Source organism: Falco cherrug, chromosome 11, assembly GCF_023634085.1.
Source record: "Falco cherrug isolate bFalChe1 chromosome 11, bFalChe1.pri, whole genome shotgun sequence".
NCBI classification, from domain to species: Eukaryota; Metazoa; Chordata; class Aves; order Falconiformes; family Falconidae; genus Falco; species Falco cherrug.
The window spans coordinates 7,642,825-7,658,329 of record NC_073707.1 but is presented as its reverse complement, the minus strand read 5'-3'; the positions used below and the strand labels follow the sequence as shown (position 1 = coordinate 7,658,329).

Below are 15,505 nucleotides of genomic sequence, written 5' to 3'. Positions count from 1 at the left end.
ATGTTGGAGAGAATGAAAGGTGAATAGTCCCATCTCCTCCAAGATGAGAGATGATGAAGACTTTCTTGCCTCATTCTGCGTACAGTTTGGTCCTGATGCTCAAGTTTGTTTATTCATGTCACTTTTGCTACAGTGGCCTTTTACATTTAAGACTTCAGGTGAAAATCATGGAAATCTGAGAGTTCTGCGAAAGAAGGCTTCGGAATTTCTGAAAGAGATTATTCATGGAAGGAAACAAGGAATTGCAATTTAAACCAACTAAGTATGTATTACTTCTAGCTTGTGTTCCTGGCTGAAAATCAGACATTCAAACAAAAGACTAAGTTAAAAGAGGAAAAAATAAAGAAAATTACTGTGTTGTCAATCCTATAAAATTCTCTCTGTTCCCCAAATACAACTGAAGGATACTATTACATACTGCCTCTACCACAAGCTCAATTTCTTTAAGCATAATACTGACTTAAGAGACACTGTATATGAATTACTGGCACTGCATCAGAATTCCTTTCTTATATGTATCAAAAAATGGGAACATTAAACAATTTTCACTCCCTTGCACACTAGCGTGCACAGAACATTTGTTAAAGGTCAGCACCTACTTACTTGCTTGCCTGTAACGTGTGCACGCAAGATGAACCCTGCTGCTGCCAGCTGCAAACAAGGCAATCGGGTATAAGTGAGCATCCTTGCCTCCACTGCTAACTGGGCAGCCCGGCACATCATGACTTCACCTCCAAATTGTCCAGCACAGCACAAATTTAGATTAAAACCTGAACTCCCTCCTGATCCAATTTTGGCCAAACTGGCTGTCTCACTTTTTCCTGTCCACAATGTCACAGAAAAGACTTGGGCAATACGATGCATTTTGCTCATGCCCAGTTTCAAATGCATAACAACTTCTATGTGTAGAATGTGAGCCCAGTTTGAGGTAATCTTAAAAAGATCCTGACTATCGTATCTGCCACTTCTGTTCTCTTCTGGCCCTGCAGTAATTTTCCTCTATGTGATCCCACTCAGGCTTCCTTCTGGCAGCCCAAAGATTGGTCATGTTCACAGGTAGAAATACTTCCATGGCAGAACTGGGACACTTGCAAATTAAAAGAGTCTGTTGAAGAGAAGAAATGTTGAAAGGAATTCTCAGTGGAGTATATCTGGCTGCCAAATTTTTATCTCAAATTCCTTGTTAAAATTCTACATCCTAAAGAAAAACATATTGGAAGTTCTGGAAAGTAAAGGACCTATAGAATTCTTTTAAACCAGCATTCTCCCATACAAGTTAAAAGACACAGGTCATAAAAATAATATACTTGGATCCTACTGAAGGAGCCCATTCCAGTCTGCTCCAGCAGTCCACAGACCACATAAAAAGTACATTAATTACCAAATATCTAACTAATATAGTCAGACAGAAGCCAGTAAGAACACCAAGCAATTACAGAAAGTACCGACACCATATACTTGAGGTAGTTCTTTGCACTAAATAAACCATTCAAACTCTCACCGTCAAAAAAGATTTTACCACCGCAGTATAAAATGATCCAACTCATAGCACCAAGAGAAACCTCCTGAGCAACGAACCCTTTCAGCATTGCTCTGTGTTGTAATAAATACAATTTACATCAACAAGCAGCAAACAACAGTACGGTTCCATGACAGAACATGAGGGACTGGTATTAAATTTAGCTACAGGGTGCAAGTCAGATGAGTTGGTGATGAATGAGCAAGGACTGCAGATCCATGGGGATCTGATGTAATTTTTTTAGCACCTCTGTAGTGTGTGGGTAGGATTTAAGTAAAAGTTTTGGAGTACGCTACTTCCAACAACTTTTGTAATTTTATCATAAGCCTTGTTCTTTTTGGTTTTCCACTAAAAAGATTCAGTACTTAAAGTTCAAACGAAAATTTCCATTTTCAACTCTTCATGAAGTATCCAACTCTAGTGATTACCAAGACAAAGTTGAAAACACAGGTCCTCAAGAGCTAGCAAAGGCAACCAAGGCAGCAAATGTGACCTAGTCATTTCTGAAGGCAGTTTCTGGAGGTCATCGTTCTGATTCCATCAGCAGTCACTGCTGACAGTAAATGACCTGGGGCAACTATTGCAGGTCACTGATACTTGCTTCTTGGTGGAAGTTCTCAAGTGCCCTTCAGCTTTTCCCTCTATAGAAGGCAATAAATACATCCCAGGCAGCAGTGTGTGGGGTTTGAAATCCTACGAGCAAGAACTTTTCCCTGAGACAGGTGAAGGCGTGCCTACCCTGGCTCTGCCTGCGCAGCTGGGCAAGACCCCTCAGCTCAGCTCAGTCCCACACTATGTTTCTAGGGGTTTCCTCTAGCCTGTGCAGGCAGACAGTGGAGGATCCACAATCCCCTCTTCGCTTTCCCAGTTGTCTTCTGTGCTGAATGAATCCCTGTTTCAACAGACACCAAGCACTAAATATGCATGAATTACATAAAATATCCAGTGGAAAATAGAAAATGCAAGATTAAAGAAGTTACACTTATTAGAGACACAAAGCAGTGCAGGCAGAAGATGCGTGTAGAACAGCTGCATTCACCACATTATACTGCATAACTTTCTGGGATTGCATAATTGAAGACCATAAGCAGTGCACAGATAAGGGCGAGCACCTTAGTGTTACAATTTCCTGTCTTCAGCCTGCTACATTTCCCAGGCTTTAAGCTACAGCGACCGTTCTCTATTTTTGTGACAGTAAGGGTGACCACTCATTCTTTCTTTCAAGGGACTGTCCCTTGTTTCATTCATTTACTGCATGAGTAAGACAAACCCTTACTCAATTAGAAGCAAGCACTGACCCATACTTGCTAATCGAACAGATACAGAATCCAGCCTGAAGAAGCACCGTCACTTAACAAAACTAACCACAAAACTAAAACCAAACACTTTAAAACACGTTTCAAACCCTCTTCTTTTATATTCTGCCCTGAACTGCACCTCTGGAATAAAAATAGCGGATGTGGTATTACAATTTTTTTTGTTAAAATTTTTCCCCCTAAAATTGGAGCCAACCCAAGGTCTCTGGGTTTGCGCGTACAGGCACGTGGCTTGCAATGAAGACAAACCTCTGGAAAGGCTGCCTAGTGCCTCTCTGAAACACCAGCGTGTGCTGCATAGGGGTTCTACCATGTCTGATCACAAAGAATATTTGATACTAAGACTTTTAAACAACACAGGTCACTACATCCCTGCCAAGTTTTGGAGAATGAGGTCTAATACAGAGTTATCTGGGAATTTCAATTCAGGCTTAACAGCTTGCTAACACAGAGCATCGCCAGCCCATAAGGAGCTTTACTATACTTTGCCCATGGGGGTTGGTGAAGCCAGCTGTGCTGCGCGCTATCTCTTAAAATACCGGGAAAAGGAGAGCTTTAGAGCCCTGGGATGGAACAGAAGGGAACCAACTTGGCCTTTCAGGGGAGACCCAAGATGAAAAAAAACGCTGTCAGAAGTTATGAATTGATGACAAATGAAGTCAGACAGTGGGGCAAAGACCTGGAAACATCTGAAAGCTGCACTGCAATTTCATTCTCTCAGAGAGACTCTGAAATGACTGAATCTGAGCTGTCTTTGCTAAAGTCTGTCTCCCTAAACCATTTTGTCATTTGAAATCAAGTCCTGCATGCTTCGCATTTATGCAAAAATCTGAACACTAAAAGATTCTAAATTTCTTTTAAAATTTCATGAAATAGCTTCAACCACCAAAAGGTAAATCTGAAAAGTATTGGTGAAGCAGACCTCATTTACCTAAAACAACTACAACCAAGACAATACTTTAAATCAAACATGTTATTTAAAGATGACTGTATCTTTGTATATTGCATTTGCAATAAGCTGCATTGCATGTAGGGTCTGTTGGTCTCTCTCATCCCTAGAGGCTGCAGAGCAGATAGAGTGAACAAGATCTAACTGGAGCCTAAGTATTGCTTGTGACCTGCCAGATGAGCTACATCTCTGCTTGGGGGATGCAGTCTGCAAAGACGAATCTCATCAGCAAATCAAGATACATCTCTAAAAAAGAAAGGGCATCACCCTGTCAGCAACAAGTGCAGACACAATTTTGTACAGACGGCGATATCTGCCATAAGATGCATTGTAAACAAATGCAATAGCAGTGTTTTTCAGAACTCATTCCTATCTTAAATGATCAGGACAAAAAGCCTCATCGAGCACCAACAATACATTAGCTGCCCTTTCTTTGAGAAAACAGCTCAAGTCTTGCCTGAAAATAAGTACTTTTCTCTGTGACCCATCCTACCACAGCAGCACAGAAGCAGTAAAACACAGTGCTTTGTTACCACACAGCTGAAAGGGAAATAATCTGTTGTCTCCCTCAATACTTTAAATTCAGTTATGAAGCTTCATCAGAAGTCTTTGGAAATATAAAATATAAAAAGGATAAGACAATCCTTTAAGTTTAAACACTATGTGACTGATAATATTAAAGCTAACATCTATCAAATGACTGAAATAATGAGAATATTTTCTTGTAGGTAGTGTTGGTTGTGTAAGTTTTCAATTATTTTTCCTCATCTGCCAAAAAAGGTTTAGGATTTCTGGAAAATTTTCATCTTGCTAGTGATGGAGATATTGAGGTGTGTGTCCCCAAGGCGCTCATCTCAATTAGGATTATAAATTCGGCCTCTTGAGCACAGACTGTAGCTACTTTGAAAAGTTTTTTTTTTTAAAAGCTCATTTAAAAAACCCAAAACCACCACCTTCTTCTAGTTCTCAGTCCATGAGCAGAGGTTACTACCCCTTCCTTTAAAACATACCCACAGAAACGGTTGATTTGGGATGGAAATGTCTGCAGGGCGGTGAGGGGACAGCAAGAACTCCCTTAAGGATATTCGCTGCTGGAGAAATTTTCTGTGCCATTGGAGGCTGAGGCTCCCACCGCCTCCCAGCCACTCGTTCCCATCCCCCAGCCAAAGCCTCTGCCCCGCTTTTGTGCCAAGAGCAAATGCGATTGATTTTACACTTGAGCTCTTCTAGCGGGAACTGAAAGATCCAGCCGGGTAGGAAAGAGCTGCTGGGTATGTGGTTGTGGGTGGTCAAAGCCTATTGAAAGGATGATAAGATGAAACAATTATTCTTCTAAAACAGTAATTGTTAAACTGGTTACTGTTTAACAGCCCTACTCTTATCTTCTGAATCTTAAAAGTATTTTGCACAGCTAAAAGTTGTTTTTGTGCATTCAGTGAAGATTACCTATTTGTAATTTTCAATTAAGTATGGCGAAGGCTTTATGACATGACACATTTACTGGAGGGCAAACTATAAGAGAAATTGATGACATTCTTCAGCATTTCACTCTTTGGCATGAAATTTTATCTGAAAGCATATCCAGATAAAAGGAAAAGAGATTTCACTTCATGGCACGCATTAGCTTTCAAATACCTGATTTCATTTTTTGAAGCTTGAAAAACAAAATAATATCATTTTAACCTGATTTAAGCCATCTCCTCTGAACTTTTTTTTAATATTTTCAGGAAACTGGAAACATTCTGGAAGGGTTCAAACAAGACAAAAGCTGGATATGGTTTGTTTGTATGAAGAATTTTGTATACTGAGAGATTCAGTAGCAGGAATGTGCATGTTTCAGGAAATACCCAGTTCTTTTATTAAATGCTGCTTCTTTCAGTTTCTCAAAACCTGTGAAATGCATTATGTTATTATGTTCATTCCTACCTCAGATGCAACAGCGGAAAAAAACCATTTTTCTGGTATAAATAGATTTGGACAGTTTGCAGAAATATGAAATCACAGATATTGCTAAGCCCTGACTGCAAATTATTTTCAGTCCTACCTGTAAAGACTGTAAAGCGTTTTATGAACTGATTTAATTCAACATTAAATTACATTGAAAAATACTCAAATTGGAATATCTACCAGTTCTATTTTCAGGAGAGGAAAAAAAAAAAAAAGCTTAATGTACTTTAGGCATACTAGAAACGTGTTTCCCTAACCATGTTTCAAGACATTGCTCCCAAGTATTATCTGATTGTCCACTTATCCCATGGTTCTATCCAAGGAAAGTGATTACCCTGATCACACCTCAGCCACATCAGTGCCAACGGAGCACCACAAGCACAGCAAGTTTTCTGTGGTAGTAACTAACCTGGGTGAAATCAATTCCATTCTTGGCAGTAATGTTTCTTGAAATTTACTGTTGTGCATAAAATCCCACTCTCCCGCGGAGGCTCTGCAGCTCTGCACACCGAGGAGCTCTTGACTCTTCAGCAGGGTCCCCGGCTCCCAAGCTTTGCCGACACTGCTCAGTTTCACGTTAAGACTGGGCTGCACCTCCTGGCTCTTCCCCTTCCCCTGGGTGACCCCCTCTCTTCTCCCTCCTGAAACACCCCCTCCAAGCCCCCTGTGCCCCTCTGGTTTTCACTGCTGTCCCTTCCCCTCCCCTGCAGCAATGCAGGCGCTGGCTGTCCCCCGGCAACTCCTTGGGACACCAGCACTCACTGTTTGGTGCTGGCACAGCTCTCACACCAACCCATGCACACGCACCCCTGCCCACCCGCCCTATGCCGGCCTGGAGGTGGTGGCTGTCCAGCCGGCGTGTCCCAGCCCACCAAGCACCCTCCCTGGTGGCATGCTTGGTCTCCTCCTGCCTTTCAACGCTCAGGGAGGCCAACAGCGCTCGATGCCTCTTGGGTGCAAGCAGACCGTGGATGTCTTACAGTCTCCATGCAGCCTGCAGGTGATATTTTGGGCTGCCCTCTCCTCACTGGAGACAGTGAAGCTTTGACATCAACCTGAGCAAGTACAAAATCCTTACACAGGTGTCTGACAGAAGCTGTAAGTGGATGCATTGTTGTGAATCGGCGAGTGTAACACAAAAGATTTTGTTTTGCATTATCTCCCACTGAAACCAGCCCAAGTGCAACTTCCTAGTAGAAAGGTTTTGATCAGATATAGATAGATCAGCAAAATCCCAAGTGAATCACAAAAGCCTTACTGCAGAAAAATCTTTTTTTGGCCACACGTGTCAGCAGAGTAGCACAGCAAATTGGGATTACAGTGCAGCATAAAAGAGTATGACAACAACTTTGCATCTCTCTGCAAAGGGCTCACAAAGGACTTGGTACTGCACGTGCCACAGCCAGACACTGTCTCTGACGCTGGTGACAACAGCAGCGAAACCAGGAACGCAGGAACTGACCTAAACTCACGCTCTTATCAGATCATGCTGGCAGGACAGGCAGCTGTAGGTCTGTGCTTTGTAGGACTCAGAAGCCAGAACAAGCTCTGCCAAGTGGCTGACAGGAACAGGCAGCCCTCTCACTGTATATCTTGCCTGCCCCAGGACAGAGGATTTTGGTCATTCTGGCATAGTTAGCCAACCCAGAATGCAGAAATCCAACCCAGAATGCAATACAGAAAGAATACAAATCTAGATGTTGCCCCCAAAATGTGTTTCCAGAAGTGTGCGGGAGAGGGTTTCAGCAGGAAACCCTACACACAGTATTTATCAGCTCTCCTACCGGCAGCCAGTGCTGCAAGTACACTGGTAACCTGCAGCTTCAGTGTCAGTTGATACAGTGAGTCACAGCTTCTGGCCTGCTTTCTAACTGCTCACATAGCACCATTTGTTTCCTGTTGTACTCAGCCTCTGATCAGACTAGAAAAAATTACCAGAAAAAAAAAAAAAAAGCTAGAAGATCACTCAATGTTAAACAGTGCTGCCAGGGCACCTATAATTTTCACTTAAGTCAGCAAAACCTGCAAGTAAATAGGGTCAGGCCCTTCCTTTGCAACAAGTAGTAAGTATAAATATAAGTAATTTTTAAAAAGCCCTTGCAGCAACCATGAATTGCAGCATGAATGCAAGCAGTGCTCACGCTCACAGAAACGATGCTCTGGCACTAGAACTGCAAGATGAATGTCTCCCACATTTACCCACCAGGAAGATAGGAAGATGCACGCGCACTGCAGCTTTCTGTCAAGGAGCCGGGCAGCTAGGACAGTCCGGGAAGGCGAAGCGGAAAGAAAAGACAGGCAGTAACTTTAAAAATACTAATGTTTTCCATACTGTAATACAGCCTCTTCCTCAGCGAGAGAAGAAGGTGGCTTTTCATGATTCCTTCTCACAACAAGGTAATCTGCTAATATTGCCAAACTCTGGAGCTGGTCAAACAGTTTTGCTCAAAGCAAAAAAAAAAAAAAAAAAAATTATAAAAAAAAGTGAAGGGGGTTGGAAAATAGTTAAGGCTGTACTATGCAAGGCATAGTCTTCATTCAACCCCCCTCTCCCCTATTAATTTAAAGAAGCAAAACAAAAAAAAGGGTGAAAAGTTCAAAATTGCTTATCTGGACTTTTTCAAAAGGATGATAGAGTTTTTCCATCTGAAATAACATTTTTCTTCAACATCCTGGCAACACTGTGATAACTTCTGGAAAACTCAAAATCAAAATGAAACATTTCACCTGAATGCATTTTTTAAAAATTTTCCAATTTGCTTGACAATATAAAATGGTTCCTGCTCCTGTACAAGCCAAGCTCTATTTCTGCCGTCTCCTGTGGGGCAGCCAAAAGATAGAAGCACCATCCGTGGCACTGTCATACAAGCACCATCCGTGGCACTGTCAGTGGCTGAAGCCTCAACCTTTGGCAGCCAGCAGCGTTCCAAGGCAGGTATGCAACTTGAAGCAAGAGCTCAGTTAGCAGCATGAATGGGAGAACAGACTTGAGGGTGATACAAGAAAAAAAAACAGGCTGGCAAGGAGAAGGAAAGAGCACCCTTGGCAGGAGGAGGTCGTCAGGCGAGGTGTGAGCCCTGAGGTGCTGGACAAACGTGTCTGGTTCAAGTTCTGGGTCGCAGAATGGGAATGTTACATGACTGAGCTAAAGCATTAGGTCATGCCCCCGGGAAAGCTGCACCTTCCTTGCACTCGGAGGCCGGACTGTGCTGCACAATATCGGCAGATACAGCACATGATTATAAAACCTGTCTATGGCACTGAGCTACCAAAAGCCTGCTCTGCAGGTGCTTGTTTCTTAAGGAGACTCCACCTTCAGCAACAAGCTAAAGCTACCCCTGTAACTACTAGGTTGACTTTCTCAGTGGCTTTTACCAAGGGCATCTTTGGTGACAGCCCCATTTGTGCAATGTTGGCATCGGTCCATCAGGGTATCTCCTTCTCAGCCTTTGCACAGAGTGGCATGAGGTAAGTGCTCGATCCTGCAAATGGCCTACAAAGCATTATCTGACAGAATACATGCATAAAACTAAGACAAAATCTAGGTGCCGCTGAGAACGAACTGATGGCTCTGCCGACAGCCATCAGATAACACAAGCTGTGATCTCCTAACCAGAAATCTAGAGATCAAACTCCATAGGGTTTTAGCAATGGTACCACACTACCCTGTGCTCACTGTGACCAGCCAACATCAGTGTCTTCTTCGTTCTCAACACCCCCTGCAGAGCATCTTCACTCATGAGGCAGGTTATACTCTTGACAGTGACCTTTTAAAATTGCAGTATATAAAGGCACTACAGGTTAAAGCAGTAGGCAAAGGCAGTACCACTGTTTTTCAAACAGCAGCTTTTGACCTCAGTGCCTTCTCACGCTGAACAAGAGTCAGCTGTAATGGGAATCTCCCTACCTGACTGCAGCCTGACAAGTCTGGTAGTTTAAGGGGGTTCTCTGGGCTCTTTAGGCAACAGAGACAGGACCTGCCAGGGACAGTTTAGCCCACCCAGATCAGAAACCTGTTCCTTCCCTGCTGACTACAGAGATACAACTGAGCTTTGACTATGTGACAGCTTTGACTGCACATCTAAAATGAGGGGGAATGAATACTGCTGTATCATACACAGCTTCTGATCCTGGTAAGGTCATCAAGGGACAGCTATTTAAAATTATTTTGGGTAACCCAATCCTCAGACTGGGACAGAGTTCCCCAAGAGCAATTCCCCTCATTGAAGAGATGCTAAGATCACAAGGAATTCAGATTGTGCAGTGATGAGGGTCATATTGACACCTCAGGTAGCTGAATAAATGAGATGCGTTAACTGACAGCATAGGAAAGCTTTATCTTCTGTGCATCTGGATGGCAAGAACCGACCATAGATGCCTGGCTTAGAAAGACAGTTTTAGTGTCTTTAGTGTGTCTCTAGTGTTTAGTTTGGTCTTGCAATTCCCAGGCTCCTTTGCTGCTCCACCCCTCTTTGCACAAACATGATTATACTCAGCTAGTCCCCAAACTTTCAACAACTCCACATTAATTATGCCTCCCCATTTGAGCAAGGGAAAAATCATACTTGTTTTTACAGAGAAGAAAGTTAAGCACCCCAGCTGCGACTTGCCCAGCAGGCTGGCAGGAGCTAAGCTAACTCAGGAGCACTTGATTTCCAGCCTCGTGCCCCTGCTCCTGGGTCTCTGTGTAACTTTTCTGCTCTGTTCTGGCCTCAGCCTCCCAGTTCTCACTGTTTTACTACAGTGAGAGTCTGCAGGCTAACAGAGGTGTCTTGATGACTAATTGTTCTCTGCCTAAGGGCAGAGATCTCTAGTTGCTCTTACAGATCCTGTGTTTCAAGTGGGTTTTATTACTCCTTCCCCCCTTGCCTATAAATTTGTTTTCGTCAGCAGGATGCAAGTTTGGTTCATCCAACCCATGGATTTCTTTGCCTACATTTCGAAGATTTAAGTTATGGAAGGAGAAAATTCAGCAGTCCCAGAGAAGGGAAAAAAAATTCTATTTGTATTTAATGAAAAAAAATCTAAAACTGTAACCATTACGGCCTGCTATGTTTTGGGGGGATACTAGTTTGATTCCAGATCTGGCAGGCAAGAGGGCTTCCTGACTATGCTAACTGCTTGTACAGCTGCTGCAGATTCAGAAACCCAATAGCAGATCACGTAGGATGCCACAAAATGCTGGAAGGACATACGCAAATATTTTTTACTTCAGCCTGAATGCAAAAATATACACCTCTCATTTTGCCACCTGTACTTGAACAGTTAATTTAACCATGCAAAAAATGACACTGAGTATCATTCCGCTAGTGTGGGATCAGGCTCTAATTAAAAAAAAAAAAAAAAAAAGAAAAATTAAATCTACTTTCCAAGACTCAAAAAAATGTGAAGCAACTTGCAGCTTTAAAGGTGAAAAAAATCCAGAGAATGGCAGAGGGAGAGCTGTCATGTCACAAGTGCTGTGTATATAGCTGTGATATTACACATCTTCAAACCTGCTGTCATCATGAAAAATGCCTGACAGACAACAGCCCAGATCTGGGCAGGAAGACAACTTCGTTAGCTTCAGGAAGGTGCACTGTACAGGCGAAAAAGGTCACATTCCACTATCAGGGCCTGTATTTGTAACTAATGCAGGCTAATCTCAGGATTTGGCATTTAATATTTCCTTTGTCTGTCTTGTCTCTTTTTTTTTTTTTAAACCCAGAAATGAGAAGCATTTACTGATTGCTGTATTAATTTAACACCTGTTCTAATTTCACAGGATTAGTACACTCTCTCCTTTATAATGGGATTTAAAAAAACATGAAAATTCCTTCCTATTCAACAGCTTTTACATCTTTGCACAGGAGAACTAGGCTTTTAAAAATCTGATCTTTTAATACACATGAAGCAGGTTTTGTTTTATCCAAAAGTCAACAGACAAGCAATCAAAAAAAGCTGGCCCAGCTGGAACAACGTACAAGAGCGGGAGCCAACAACATGAGACTGATTTGCTCTGAGCCTCAATTACAACTCTCACTGCGCCTCTCCTGCCAGAAGCAGCCAGCCCCCTTCTTCTGCCTCTCCCACAGAACTAGAATAAAGCAGCACAAAACAGGAGGTGTGTTGTGTCTTCAAAACATGAGTTAACAACACACTTTATTTAGCTCACTCCTGATATTCAACCTACGGCTCCTGGCAACCCGGCGTACAAAGGTATTCCACCACAGTCCCTCTGCATCCCACCACACATAAACAAGAGAAATCCCTCATAGTCACAACACAGAACCCAAGAGAACCTGACGAATCAGTTCAGGTGTACCTCCAAGTAGATCATATTTCCTTAACAGATCTAGCAGATTCCGAAAGTTTTCATTCAGAAAAATCCCATGGAGTCCTAATAACACTGGATCCAGCAGTGTTCTAATAATCCCTCCTCAGAGAAGATGAGGACATTTATTTGTAAATAACAACCTGCAGAATTCTCTACAGAGAACTAGAAGGTGAGGTGAAGGTGTATGTGGTGGGGAAAGCCTGAGCTGGCGGACATCAGCCAGACCTTCTGCTTGTTCATAAACCTTGACCCATCATTACAGCAAAGTAATGATTTCTTATGGCTGCGGTGCTCTGGTTTGTGGACAAATGGAATAGTTTTACACGGAAACGGGCCCTTTGTCACGGCAGAAACAATTACAGACCCAGTACAATCTCAGATTGGTAACTCGCATCTTCCTGGGCTGTAACGCACAGAACCACAGGCCAAGGCTGCGCTGTACCTCAGCGGGGGGGGCTGGGGGCTGCCTGCAGCCCAGCGCTCCCGGGAGAGCCGCCTGCACACAGGCACATGGCTCTCCACTCACATTTTGAAACCTCTTGTAACTTGGGGCTTCTGTGCCCCTCTAGCACACGCCACAGGCCAGGCTGCACGTTCAGCATCGCTCACACAACATGCCGGCAGGGCAGCTGAGCTACCAGGAGGGCCAGGGCTCACCCAGGGTGCTGAGGCCCATCCAGGGCACGTAAGGGCAAAACGTGGGGTGTGGAGCTGTGTTTGCAGGGAACGTCTGGCATTCCTTTCTTCCTCTCCCTCAGGGGAAAAGCCAGCATACAATCATTTCTTTGCTCGTTTTCCAAAAAAGACAAGGCAGCTGCCAAACTCATACCCCAAACCTATTCAGAGTTAGGGTTCTAAAAGTTCCCTTTGTCATCACAGCACCAGTGAGAAGAGCAAGGACATCATTAGCAGCACCAGGCTCTGCCACAGAGCTGCTGGGGGACTTGGACAGTTGCACCCATGGCCTGGGCCCCGGGTCTCCCCAGCACCCCCCGCCTGGTGTGCTTCACTTGTGAGCTATCTGGCACAGCGACATCCCGATCCCTGCCGCTACTCTAGGTACTGTAAATATTGATAAACACTGTGTCACCTTCTGGACACCTATATTATGTCACGACACATCGGCACATCATGCCAAAAGACATTATTTAGGACAATAAGGCTGGACTAAATCAGGTGATGGGGAAAATATCGAGTGTTGCTACGAACAGCCTGCAGCATACTGTGTTGAGCCCGATCGGAATGACAGGTTATTCATTGCAGCTGAGTGCTGGTCCACTCTAGCAGCCTGCAGAGCCTGCACAGTTTCTTCTGCACGGTGTGGCTGGGTGCTCTGGGAAGATGGATTAAGTTTGGCGACATGTCATAGTAACACTTGCAGACCCAGGTCAAGCCTGGCATAGCTACCTGCTGTCAGTTCCTCCTCAGGAACAGAAGTGCCGTGGCAAGTGAGGCAGAGGTATCAATGGCTCTGGGAAACCAGCTGTAGCCGGCAAGGCCACGCTGACGCTGGTGGCTGGCCCTGGGCACACAGTCCTCTGGAGCACAGCACTGAGAGCCTGGTATTGGCCTTGGTGGCAATACAGCTGTGTTTGGGCAAGGCTGCACCTGAGCAGAGCGCCCTGAACAGCCTGAGCCACCCAAAAGTGGTTCTTAAGGGACACAGGCTGGGTGTGTGCACCCAGGACACACAATCCACAGGTCTTTATCGACAGCCCACAGATGAAAGCAAGCTGCCAGCACTCAACCGTTCTCACTAACCCGATTACTCTAGTTTCAGATATGCTGCCTTTTTGGTGCAGATTTCAAAGAAAAACTGATGCCCCTGAAGCACATCAGGAAATATATAAGTAATATGGTGCATGTGAGCCATGTAAGCTGCACACGGAATTGGTAGAAATCTGTATTTCTAGTGCGGGAAGCTAACTGTCATCTAAAATGGGAAGCAACAAATGTAGACCCGCTCTGAACAGCAGGGCAGACTGGGGCACATGAGTAGCATGGGCATTTCCATTCCATTTTACAGGGAATGCCCATGCAGCACTGGCTGTGCTAGGAGGATGGATAGGCTACACCCCCTGCTGCCTCCTAGGAAACTTATACCCACATCTTGGGGCTGAAGAGACCCTGCCTCCTTCCCCACACCAAGTTTCATGATCTAAATTCAGAAAACAAGGGCTGAGAGGTGCTACAGGAAGGGGAAGTGGCTTATTCAGGATCCAAAAGCAGAATAGGAATAAACAGAAGGTCTGAAACTCCTGCCCTCAATCTTGGTACTTTCTGGATCCTGAGACCACAACTCAATTTACATTCTCTGAGTGTAGGTAAATTGTGCTGCAATTCTGAATTGAAAAAATACAGAGTGCATTGATAAGAAGCTGGCTTCAGAGGAGAAGGTATTCCATGGGCTGAAGTTCTCAGTTACATGAAACATAGCAGTGCCACTGAATTGAACACATACATTAAAGAGTGTGCCAATGGCCATAGCAGCGGACCAGAGACTAAAATCTCCACAGCAGTGGACTGAAGACTAGCACTTTGCTGGCCAAGGCATTAGTTTAACTCCTTATATTCTTTTTATCTTGGTGTTAGAACTACTTTGAAAAAAAGCAGTGAGTGGTCTTAGGTGCATCTTTGTGGGGCCAAATGGTATACAACATGGCTTACCTGGACAATTAGCTTATTTTCTTTATCAGGCAGAATTCGGTAGGTATAAACGCAATTCCGGAACCTGGAACAGATCAGAGGAGATATGACTAGGTCATGTCCAGAAGGGAATCACACCCATGGCACCCCTCCCCCATGAGGACACGTGGATGGCTTCATGCACAAGGGTTTTAAACATTTCTTTTTATTTCTTTCCCTGGAACCTGTGAACTAACACAAACCTGCCGTGTTCCTGGTCACTGAGACATGTCTGCAGATGTCACTGCAGAAAGTGATATCAGCATCAGCTTCAGAGTGAGTTATTCAACTCTTCTGGCCGGAAAGAAAGAAAACACCAAATGGCTCTAACTGTCGGTAGAGTGGGCGTCTCAGGAAGGAATGAAAAAGCAGAAATCCAAAAGACACAGGGCCAAAATCAGCAATGAATGAGTAAATTGAAGGGCTAATGTGTGCATTGACTTGCATTGGAAAAAAAACAAATAATAGATTTCAGCTAAATCACAGTCAGACAGCTGATTGATACGCAGTTTTATGCACAAACCCTAAAGAGCAGCTTAAATGAAAACCCATATCTCTATCCTGGTGCAGATGCACACCATAGGTGTGCATCTGCAGATCAGCCATAACGAACATTTTGTCCCAGCTAAGTTCAATTAGATTCTTATTTAAAGGGGAGGGGGAGAGGGGGGATGGAAGAGTCTTTTGCCCAGTGGAGGGCCACATTAATGCACAAGAGCCCAAGGGAAGCCTGAGCACTGCTGTAATGTGGTAAGTATGACCTTGCTCAACAG

At 43.9% G+C, this 15,505-nt stretch overlaps 1 protein-coding gene across 3 annotated transcripts in view; it reads right to left on the bottom strand.

The window, feature by feature from the left end:
• INPP5D (inositol polyphosphate-5-phosphatase D) overlaps positions 1 to 15,505 on the bottom strand; it is a 56,725-nt gene that overhangs the window by 36,735 nt on the left and 4,485 nt on the right. For all 3 annotated transcript variants that reach the window (XM_027808933.2, XM_055723217.1, XM_027808932.2), the window contains exon 2: positions 14,715 to 14,778. In XM_027808933.2, coding sequence (XP_027664734.1) covers positions 14,715 to 14,778 — 64 coding nt within the window. The remainder of the gene's footprint in view (positions 1 to 14,714; positions 14,779 to 15,505) is intronic.